We start from the raw sequence: 11,747 nt of genomic DNA, 5'->3' as shown, positions 1-11,747 counted from the left end.
TGGAATTAACAGAGCCATTATTGTTTTGAGTAACTGATTACTATCAAGTTATAATGGAGCTCTGCTTTTACACATAAGGTTTGGCTAAATCTATTTATACCATGCCATAGAAAATACCGCCAGACAGGATACAGGAAAGCTGCGGTATATTTGAAGGTTAACACATTTTACCTTCCCACCATGCGTTGTGCTTATTTCGCATTGATTTGTTGGCCACTGTTTGCCACTGTATATTCTATGGCACGGTATAATTAAAAATAGTTATGCAATGCTTTATCCTGGTATACCATGGAACGTCCCACCAATGTAACTTATATTTTCTTGGTATATTACACACTCGGCTTAATTATAAGACTCGTGTGTATACCAAGAAAATACAAATGACTCGTGGGATATTCCATGGTATCAGGAGCCATAATCGGGGACGGAGACCGTAAGTCTTGGGATCCGCGCGCACCTATGATATGGGACAATTTTTCTATTTTTAGAACAAATTGCGCCATCCTGACGTCATATATCCGCGCGGATTCACGCACATGTCCGGGGCTCTCGCGTGGATGTTGTCACGTTGCGTGATCAAATGGTGAGAGTTGAGAGATTCTCTTGCGTATTTTTCACAGCGATGGCAGGGAATAAGGCAGGGAATACGAACCAAGGCACTTATATGTAGTTTTATGCTCAGAACTAACGGAAAAGGTGGGTTTTTCAGGGTAGAAAACAAGACTTTAATCTCGCGCTGGCAATGAATAATAAGATCTGCTCACGCTAGTTGTAAGCTTACGCGTATGTTTTTACGTTTGTTCTGACTTAAGAATATAGCAAGAAAACTCTCTACTCTGGTATCGAGTTAATTTGTGAGTTTCTCAGACAATGGTTAATCATAACCAAAACCTGTTTTGATGGTTTCTTATTCTTTCTGCTTGTTTGGTGAGTTTGCAAAAGTTCAGTGAAAGGAAAGTCTGACGCGTACAATTAGCTCATTTGCATAGTGCAGCTCGTGCACTTTCAAGTCCGAGTCGGTGTTTTCAATTGTCAACAAATCTTGACAAAGATTTCTTTAGTTATCTTTTGTGCTGAGATGCTGCAACAAATTTCACGAACGCAAAAAAGGCTACTAACATCATGTGTGTTTCTTCAACATAAGCATAGTGAAGTTTTACACTGCAAAAATGAAAATAGACAAGGAGTTTTGATAACTCGATCAACAAAATCGAAATCATTATTCCAAGTTGATTAAAGAAAGCGTAATCGTAACTTTGGTGATTATTTCTGCTTTATTCACATATTTTCAGCTAAGCTAAATATGTTCTCAAACATTTATCAATCTTAAACACATTTAAAAACTATAGAGCTATTGTTTGAGTTCGATGTACGCTCTCACACGAAAGTGCGATGGAACTTCGGTGCAATTTGTCATGTTTACTGGCTGCACAAAACACGCATCGGCGGGCGCTCTCATTTATCGACAACAGAGAATTTACTGGATTTTTGCACGAATAAAACTGAGCAGTATCTACGGACGTAAAGTTATTAAGCCTTGATGAAACATCAAGCGCTGCTTACAATTCAAGCGAAACTCAAACTAGCAATTATTTTGTTTTACTTTTCGGTCGCGATAGACTGACAAATTCCTTGCAAGCGTGTGGCAAGAGGAGCTAGGAAACTATGAAGTCCTGAAGCTCTGCTATATCTAAATATATCTAGCTAGTTTTTTGCTGTGTAATGGAAAAGCTGTTAATCTTCAACATATGTGAAATTTAAAGTGGAGTAATGTACAGCTCATGTAAAAGAAGCATCCGTCGGAACACAATTTGGTCAGCGATATATATAAGCTTAGAGCGGAACATACCTAAATTCGACACTGTCTTACTTCACTCAAACTGGAGCAGCTTACGACGAAAATACTTAAGCAAAATTCCAACAGACGTAAACGCGTTGAGTTGTGGGCCAAAAACATGAAAAATTTCGGGAATTTCGGACGCCATTTCCCCCGCGCGACATCCGCAAAAATCCTCGCAGCATGTACGCGCGTGTGCCGCAGGTGATGGCGCAATTTGTTCTAAAAATAGAATTATTGTCCCATATCATGGGGACAGCCGCAATACTTGAAATGGCGCGCGCTTACGGTCTCCGTCCCCGATTATGGCTCCTGATGGTATACCATTCAAAAACGCTGCATAACTAGTATATATTACATACCTCGTTCAGGATCTGGATTCGAATGTTTCCGTTTCAAAGTACTTCTCGCTCCAGTGGAATCTCCACTGTCATGTGTACTTGCAGTGGCACCAGAGACTTCTCCTGTCACTCTTCCTGCGGGTACTGCACCAGCGGGCTGCTGAATGGCGAAAGGTTCTATAAAGATTTACAAAATGACTTAAATGAAATGAATCATCAAAGGGGCCTAATGGTCCAAATGGGTTCCAGTGGATATTATACACTTACTGGTCCCAACAGTAATGGATAGTTTCGTTTTACCGAGAATCTTGATGTTCCCTGAAACAAAGTCAAGGGAAACATCGAGCCCCATTATTCCAGTCAACAACAGGCCATAAAACCCTGTATGAGGGGTTCTTTAAATAAGAAACTGACTGACTCAGAGCTTCTGTTCAGGCCACTTTAAAGTGGATGCAATAAAGAGGCGGCCGTATTAACGGGGTGGCTGTGAGACAGGGTTCCATTCTAAAATCGCAAAAATCTATGCTAATTTAATTAAGTCAAACACCATCTGGTCATGATTTCCTTGTTCAAACTTAATGAATTATTAATCACTAAGTAGACAAGTATGAAAACTTAACATGCGATTTAGGTTAGGTAACTATTGAGGGACCAGGATGGAGTCAAGGGAGGGGGGGATGCATGAAGAGCCCCTTGGCTAAATTACCCATCTTACAAAAGGGAGAAAGGCTAAGTTTAATAGGGTAATTATTATTGACTACAAGTGAATGACTGCATTTTTGAAACATACATTTTGATTACTATTTATAGCACTGCCCATTTAAAGTAGCCATTTCCTCTTTAAAGGAATTACTTTGTGCTGGCAACAGAGTAATCTTTGGTGAAACACATCAGTGTGACTCAGACAGGGAAACCTTTGAAAGGCTTTGAAATCTTGGGACATCTTGAGAAATATTTGAGTTATCTTCAAAAATCCTGGCACTCACAAGTTAACAATCTCATGCCCGTGAGACTAGGTATATTACACTGCAAGTCAGTGACTTCTTGACTTGAACTACTAAATTTTCATGCAACTGATAAATTCCTTTAAATTAGGTTGTCACTAAAAATAGTTACCTTAAGAGAAAGTTGACAAGTGACATAGAAAAACATTGTTTATCAGTGCCTTGCATTACCCTGTCAATTAACACCTAGATGAAGAGAGGTGCTGCAAGAGTAAATTTGGTTGCCTAAGAACATGACAATAACCCCATCCAGCCTGCTTGATCTGGAGTACATCATCAAAGTAAAGATTAGACTCTTACTGTAACAGTAGTTAATAGAAAATACTTACCATTAATGCAACAAAACCGCTCTGCCAAGTCTTGGCGCTGCACAAGTTTGTGTTTCAATGCATCGCACAAAGTCTTGTAGGTTGCAGAACAACCTTTTCCTTGTTTCCAGTGCTTTAACATGTGGTATACCTTTTCAGACAGTTGGTCATGAGCTTGAGATATTTCTGCAAGCTTCGGCTCACTGACCTCAAGGCGACGCCCAAGCTTTTTCCATTCTACAATTTCATTGGCCAGTTCTTCTAATTCATCATCTGTGGGTGTGCCATCTCTTACTGCAAGGACAAATAATTGTTCAATTAATTACTGAGCTGTTGTTACGTTGTTGATCACAATACTAGCAACATTAGGGCTTTGACCTATCTTAAGTAATATATTTTTTTATCATAGCCACCCCAGCGTGTTTACAGATTCAACTTATATATATTTTGCTGAAGAACAAAACAAAATCTTTGTGATGTCAGAAATAGTTGTCATGATGACAACAAACAGTACCATTAAAGCTATCACAACTTTAACACTACTAGGTAAAAGTTAAATAAATGTTTATTTTTATATATGTGTACATTTCCATCAAAACTAGTGACTTGTGAAATATGCATCTCTTCTAAGTCCAAGTTGAAAACAACAAATCACAACCTCCCAGGTAAAACCACCGAAACATTTACCAAAACGAAATGACTGAAACAAGCGAAACAACCAAAACAAAACCATGAGTGAGCCAAAGGAGAAACTTCAAGAATTGATTTCACTTTCTCTTAGATTTATTGAGTTTACTTCTATTACTGACTGCAATGTTATATTTTTGTTGTAAATTAAATCATTTTATTATGTACTTACATTTTAACAAGTTTGTATCTTCTTTTGTTTACTTGTTTATAAATTAATGTATGCTTATGTTATATTAAGGTTACTTCCCACCTTCGCGGGTGTCCTTCGGGAAAAAATTCGTACGTGCGCCAGTTTCAATAAAACCCCAACAATCTATAAATCAGAAGAAAGCTTAATAGATGTAGTTTACGATAAAAATACAATTTAAGTAATTTTTTTTTTTAGGAAGTGTCAGGAGTCGGTAAGGTGTGAAACGACCGAGGGTTCTGCTATTGAATTTATCGGTTATCGGATGCCGCCACTCGAGCAAATTGGCTGCACAGTCTTGTTCACAAGGCATCAATCAACACTTTGTGTCGAGCTTTTTCGATTTCTGATTGGTTGTCTAGATGTCTGCATCTAAAGTTGGAGTAGCTAAAAATACGCGAGACGTGTTGCGTAAATGGACGCCACGGGAAAAATATGTTAAATATTCAAATTTCCCGACACACTTTTGTCTGTCATTATCCGTGGAATGTTCTAGCGAAATTTCATGAAAATCCATCAAATCTGCATACCCTATAAATTCGCTCAAAGTAGGCTCGCTTACCAGCCGCTGTTCGGAAAAAGAGCCCGCGCTCCTCCCCCGAACTCACTCACTCTCGGGGAGGAACGTAGACCGGACTCAAGAAAGCGACGGAAATCGAGCCTAGCTCAAAGTGCATGTATTCCAAATGCGAGATTTTAGCTCATAAAGGTTCGTAAACAACTCGAGCCACTCCAGGAGATTATCTCTAAACTGCAAACCAATGGAACAACAGGACCTCCTAGTGTCAATGACAATGGATCAGGATTTCCCGCGAAAAGCATCGCATTGCAACACGTTTTCTATCTCGCTGTCGCACTGAAGAGAAAGACACTAAAACGGGCAAATTAGCTCAAGGCAAAAGAACAAATACGCGATATAAACAATACCAAATGACATGAATCACGAGCTCCAAGATAAGCGTTTGCCGCGAAAATTCCCTTGGCGGTTTCGTCCATTTAAGCGATTATGACACCTTCCTGGTTTATTAACTTTATTTGAAAATACGTTTTTCCTAAATAACTCGGTCTCTTTTTGAGATTTTTATTATTTTTGTTTTGTAAACTTTAGATAAAATGACTGACTTAAATTTTGTCAAATAAAAGAAAAAACGCTCTTTTGTGCCCTTGAAAGTGCGAAGTAACCTTAATAGTGGGCTCCCTGCGAGGTAGCTTTTTAGCCAAGAGAAATTTGTCAGTGTAAATAAAGAATTTCCTTTTTTCACCTTCAATTATAACCTGTCCAGTATCAGTCCTACTGTAGCTTTAATATCAATAACACCCTAGGTCCCTAAAGTATTAATCCAAACGCTGAACAACATCCACATCATGCAACAACATACATCATAGCTATTAATACAATAAAAACCAAGAAATTGTTTCAACCTTCAAATAACTAGCGATGTTAACTGTAACACATTAGTTCAGATATTTTCTATCTTCCGATTTACATAATAGGTCCTCAAATTGAAGTTAAACCATCACATGACCTATTTTTCAAACTTGGCCATTTTGATATTTTCGATATCCTCTTTCCATTTCTGGAAATCTTTAAGTTATACTCCGTAATATAGATTGTTTTCAGGGAAAATTTGGTCACGTGATCTCAGCTGCATTAGGGCCTATTAACATGGCGGGATATCTTGCTTAACTCTCAAGATAATTAGAAAACCTCAATAAGAAAATACAGTACCGGTAAACAAAGAAATAAACAAAAGATACATTAAAAGGGACAGTAACAATAAGTTGCGCATGTGCGAGCTTTCAATCCAGAATTTGAAAACGTCCGACGACAATCAATTCTCAATCTCATGTGCGAAATTCACAATGGTGTCGACAAGTGGAGACTACGCAGTAAATGTACCTTGCCCAGTTGAGTTACTCAGTGCATCTTTACCACCAAATCATAATTTTCTTAAGAAGTTTACTTAGCTTGCTACTGACATATTGAACACGGAAAAAATTATTTATAAACGAACGTTTGAAAGATGCATGGATTGTGTTGCAATTTGATGGTAATTTTGGTTTAGGACGGTATGCGTTTTTGGCTATTTATTGTATCAATTGGCCTCTAAATCTTAACATACTGCGGAATCTGCACTCACTTAGCTTTCAAATGGGGTAAATTAACTTAGCAATTTTCGAAGACGTTATGGAGAAAAAATTCTTTACAGGAGTTGGTTAGCCCTGTGAAGTTGAAAGATAAATGGATCGTGTTATAATTCAACGGAAAGTAGGGTGAAATACAGCATGATTTTTTAGCTGTTTAATGCATCGTGGCCGCTAAATCATTACGTACTGAGAAATTAACATTCATGGCTAGCTTTCAAATGGCGCATTTAACTTAGAAATCTGTGGAGATGTATTATAAGTGGAGAAAAAAATTACTTACATGAGTCAGTTAGCACTGGTGAATTTAGGAACTTGTCTTGATCACGCCGCGATCCGACAGGCCAGAAACACGGGACGTCATTATGAGTTATTTTTTAAAAACTCAAACAGACCTAGAAAAAACTTAGTTTTGACAAATCTGCTTTCCCTTCGCTACAAAATAAAACAATTTACATTAAAAATACCCTCTAAAAGCAAATATTTTAGCCAATATGAAAAATCAATTTCACACTGATGTGCAGCTCATGATACTGTCCCTTTAAATAATCGAATAATTTTTTTCTGTTGGGGACATGTGGAAATCTTACTTGAAATACCTCTTTCCCTTCCAACTCCTTGTGCATATTACTACTTGTGACTCTTCTTGATGGCCACTCAGATTCCCAATAAAATCTAAAACAACTATTACGAACAAACATTAATTAAAAATAATGCAAATTGATACTTACATGTACTTGTTCCGGGTACAGCTTCCTTTGAGGATTGGAGAGGAAAAATTTCATCCATGTCTACAGCTCCGCGGGCATACGATTGGTCAGAAGTGCTAATGAAGTCGTTGAACAAACTGAAAGTTATTTATGCACCATCCTTCTTCTCGTGTCAACTTCAAAGACCTCACATCAACTTAACCTGTCCCAATGTCACCAATAAAAGTAACTAGTGGACTAATGCAAATCCTGCATTTTGATTGGCTACTAGGGGACTATTAGTAATAGTCATCGAGTAGCGAAATTGGCGTCATCACTGATCACCGATAATACACCACAAATGTACATAAAAAAGCTTGAGCTGCAATTTTTCTTCTCACGTCCGTCCGGATACAATCGTTGTGTAATGGAGTCTAAATAGGGAGATTGGTTACAAACTCTTTCTATCGCATTTTGCAAGTTACAGTCTTTCAAATACACTTGATAACTGCTGGTCTGTTTATATCGTCAGCGTTAAGGCTTTCTGGGCTTAAACAGTGAAGCTTGTAATTGCCATTGCTTAGTCTTGTAATTGTCTCATTAAAAATAGTTTAGAACTGTGTTGAATATAGCGAAAGTCAAAGAGTAATACATCAAAAACACAACTTTGTTTAAAAAAGGTATCCAAATTGAGAAAAGCAAGCAAGTTAAAAGCTTTCCGCCTTTGTTGTTTTAGACCAATTAACATAATGCAGACAAACACTTCTAAATAAAACCTGCAGTAATAATCACACAAACTTATGAATACATGTGATATGAGAATTTTTGTTTTCACAATTTTCTTACCTTAAGAGAAGTTCTGAAGTAGTGGAGTTTTTTTTTTAAATCCGTTTTAAATGACACAGTATCAGTCAGTCACCTGAAGGAGTTAATACAACTGTAGAAATGAACAGGTTGTCTCTAATTTACGCATACTTTAAATAGCCATCTTTGGTTTAGTATTTCTACAACAAGAAAATTGTCATGTGAAAATGAAATCCACTGAATCAATTGTCTTACAACTATCATCAGTCTATTAAAGCACATATATTCATTGCACCTGGGCAATTCGATTTTTCTCTGTGGCTTAATTAATCATCTTAAGTAAGCTCTGGTTCAGTATTATTTCGTAGTGTTGTGAATATCACATTTTTCAAGTTATTCTTATAAATGTGCGTGATAATTACTACTTGTCTGTTGATATCTTTAGCGTTGACGCCTTCGGCGCACTACAGCGAAACTATTGTTGTTGCTTAATAGTCTTGTATGGCTCACTGAAACAGCTACAACTCTTTTGAACATAAATAAATTAAGTCGCACTAGTAGAGAATCACAAAACAGGATTATTTTATTGGCCAGTTGACAAGCATAGCAAATCAAGTTTTTGACGAATTGTTTTCTCCAACAAATTGTCAAAAGCAAGCGAGTAAAACAATCCAACGTTGTTGTTTTAGACCCATATATATGCAGACAAACACTGCTAAATATATTTACCTATTTAAATCACACAGACTAGAATTCACACATTAAATTTTCTTTCCATAATTTTCTTACCTTAAAAAGAAGTTCTGTAGTTGTGCAGTTGTTTTGAATTCTCAGTCTTGAAAATGACAATGTGTAAGTCAGTCACCAAGAAGTAACAACTGTTTATAGAAACAACAGGTTGGCTCTTAAATCTCTTAGGTAACATATAAAACACTTCTGTCGCTACGAACAAATAAATTAAGTAGCAAATTAATATTGAGATCAAAATTAAGAAAGATGTGCTTTTTCGCATTGGGTTTATGGCTCTAAAGCACAAGAGAATAATTCCTTACAAGGAAATTGTATCTGCTAACATTTCAATCTAGCTTCTTAACTTTCACCAAGGACATCAGTCGTTCAGTCTTTAATCTTTAATCTTTAATCATTATTTATACACGGTAAAAACATTAGGTAGAAAAAATTACATAATAATGACTAAAAATCCAAATCCTCACATCATATTAACCTGCATTAATATGCCAGGCATGACAAGAATATAATCCACCAGTGAATATCGACTGTTTAATTAAAGCGGCTTTTTCTGATCATTGCTGATAACCGGTAAATACATAAAAAACGCTAGCTAATTATATTTTCCGTCTAGATATATCCGTTGTGTAATGGAGTCTGCGGAAATTGGCTACAAACATTGTCTATCGCATTTGATTTTACAAGTTACTCTTTCAAATGTGCGTGATAACTGCTTGCTTGTTTATACCTTCAGCGTTGAAGCTTTCCGCGCTACAGTGAGGCTATTGTTTTTGCTTAGTCTTGTATGGTTCACTGAAACAGCTAGAACTTTTTTGAATATAAATGAAGTCACAGAGTACAGAATCAAATAACAGGATCATATTATTGGCTGGTAATAACAAACATACACTGCGGCAAATGAAGTGTTCGAAAGATTGGTGTCTACAACAAATTGAGAAAAGTAAGGAAGCAAAAGCTTTCTAACTTTGTTGTTTTAGACCAATACATATATTATGCAGAGAAACACTGCTGAATATAACCTTTTAATTACACAGACTAGAATGCACATATCAGATATTTTTCACAATTTTCTTACCTTGCAGAGAGGATCTATGGTCATGCAGTTGTTTTTTAAACTCACTTGAAAACGAGCCAGTGTCAGTCACCAAGGAGTTTATACATCTGTAGAAAGAAACAGGTTGGCTCAAATCGACGAAACATTTACTGACTACATTTGCTTTTAGTCAAAATTGAAAGAATTGATGCTAACAAAGCAGCAATGAGATCCAAAATTTAAACTTTAAAGTTAACCCATAAGAAAGATTTGCTTTTTCGCGCTGGGTTTATCGCAGTTGCGTCAAGAGAAACCTTTACAACTTGAGCCAGGCAAAAAGACAGCAATACTGATTACTATCAAGTAAAATGCTAAACTTACTGCTCGCTAGTAAATACTGATTACTGATTAATTGTAAATAATCCCCGGTTGAAGGAAGTAATGTACCATAAATTAAGATAAAGAACTCGATTATAAATCACAACAGCAGATCATATATGTGTCTTCAATCTGTAATTAATCTAACAATCAAGTATCTTCAAGTTTATGTGGCCCTCAGCTTTTGTTGTAAAGTAAACTTATGCGTTCACCGGAAAAAATACAAATGAAATCACGAGTTTAGGTTGATCTGATGTCGCTAAAGTTTGCTGGTAATTGAACTAATGATTCTACCCCTAGCGATGAAATTGTTCCCTGACAAACGCTGATGAGTTTGTCTAGGGCAACTGAGTCGTTCATGATCAATGCTTGCGAAACGTAGAAATAGGCTAGATTTTCCGCTTTCAGTTCTGTGAATACTTACGTGTCTCGAGTTTTATAAACTTGGAACTGAAGTGCTGGTTATGAAAGATACCTAGGTAACAAATTAATTGACATTCAATTAAAAACTATTAAACAATTAACCACAAGTTCAGAAATGAGTAAGGTTTTCTCATCTTTGTTGCTTGTATGAACGCGCCAAATTTTGCTCGTTCCTAAAATGTCTAAAATGTGCTTACGTTTGATAATTTAATTTCACTCATTCTGCTTACCTGAAATGTTAAAGCTTCTCCTGGAACCAGAATCAGTCACTTTGACGTATGCAATAGATCGGCAGTCATCATAAATGTACCACTGTGGCCATGAACAAGAGATATATTCCTATATAGAACGAACACCTACTTAGTAACTTGAATTAGAATCCTACTGTCGAGTGATTGGCAAAACAGTGATTCCGTACAGTCACGCGAACTGAAGTATTCTCAGTAGCAAAATGTTCTTTTAATAACCAGTGGCCTCTTTTAGCTTAGTGTTTTCATCTAAAGTAATATACTAACCTTCTATAATCACGTCCAGCAATACAATGGAAAACCGCTCCCCGATCCTCCCCTAGCAGATGGCTGTTGTCTGAAAAGATCAGAGTCTGCAATGATCACGAGATCAGAGGCACTCAAGCGAAACGTTATAACCGGAATCCACGATCCGTATAACAATCTGTCGCGCTAACCTTGGCTGTTTCCATGGATCAATAGTGCTGAGCCGAGAGGCTCCCCCGTCCCCATGGGGTACTCCGGTATGGTTTTGTAGCCGGTTTGGTCTCAAATAGGGTATGGCTTTTGTGCTCTAGTCTTGAATTGAGTGAGGTAATTTTTCGCATAAGCAACTTTTTCATCATTGCCTACAAGACCATCAACAAAAGCGCTTTACCACGGGCGTGCGGCCGGGGTAGAGGGGGTGGGGAGGATGGGGCGGGACTGCAGCCCCTCCAGTTTCTTACAGTTTTGAAAGTTTTCGGGCAAAGCGCTGATCATTCGAGCAAAAGTACACGGGAGAAAACATTCTAAAAGGTAGTCGAGGCCAGGCTTGTATGTTACTTACTCTGACAAGGGTAAAAACAAGATGGATATTATTTCCATCGACAAAACAATGACAAAAGAATCAAAGCAAACGAAGATTAAGTCTTCTTGTGGTAGCTCTGAA

General features: G+C 37.2%; 1 protein-coding gene and 1 long non-coding RNA gene across 3 annotated transcripts in view; both read right to left on the bottom strand.

The window, feature by feature from the left end:
- The window catches only part of LOC149109751 (uncharacterized), a gene marked incomplete at its 5' end in the record, with an annotated part of 77,441 nt that extends 70,077 nt beyond the window's left edge, over nucleotides 1–7,364 (bottom strand). Inside the window, 4 exons of the mRNA XM_089294668.1 lie at nucleotides 2,200–2,355; nucleotides 3,512–3,784; nucleotides 4,431–4,493; nucleotides 7,244–7,364. Coding sequence (XP_089150794.1) covers nucleotides 2,200–2,355; nucleotides 3,512–3,784; nucleotides 4,431–4,493; nucleotides 7,244–7,364 — 613 coding nt within the window. The remainder of the gene's footprint in view (nucleotides 1–2,199; nucleotides 2,356–3,511; nucleotides 3,785–4,430; nucleotides 4,494–7,243) is intronic.
- Nucleotides 7,365–8,047: 683 nt separating this feature from the next.
- Nucleotides 8,048–11,192, bottom strand: LOC149109750 (uncharacterized). 2 transcript variants are annotated; one of them, XR_016208560.1, is made up of 6 exons: nucleotides 11,105–11,192; nucleotides 10,820–10,928; nucleotides 10,591–10,641; nucleotides 9,831–9,916; nucleotides 8,795–8,883; nucleotides 8,048–8,120 (listed from the first exon to the last, which is right to left on the bottom strand). It is a non-coding gene; the product is annotated as an uncharacterized LOC149109750 (long non-coding RNA). The 2 variants fall into 2 exon arrangements; XR_016208559.1 differs by lacking the exon at nucleotides 10,591–10,641.
- Between the last annotated feature and the right edge of the window lie 555 nt (nucleotides 11,193–11,747).

This window comes from Orbicella faveolata, unplaced genomic scaffold (assembly GCF_042242905.1).
Source record: "Orbicella faveolata isolate gen_17 unplaced genomic scaffold, um_ofav_v1 contig_25, whole genome shotgun sequence".
Lineage (NCBI taxonomy): Eukaryota > Metazoa > Cnidaria > Anthozoa > Scleractinia > Merulinidae > Orbicella > Orbicella faveolata.
This window is presented reverse-complemented; position numbering and strand designations above follow the sequence as displayed.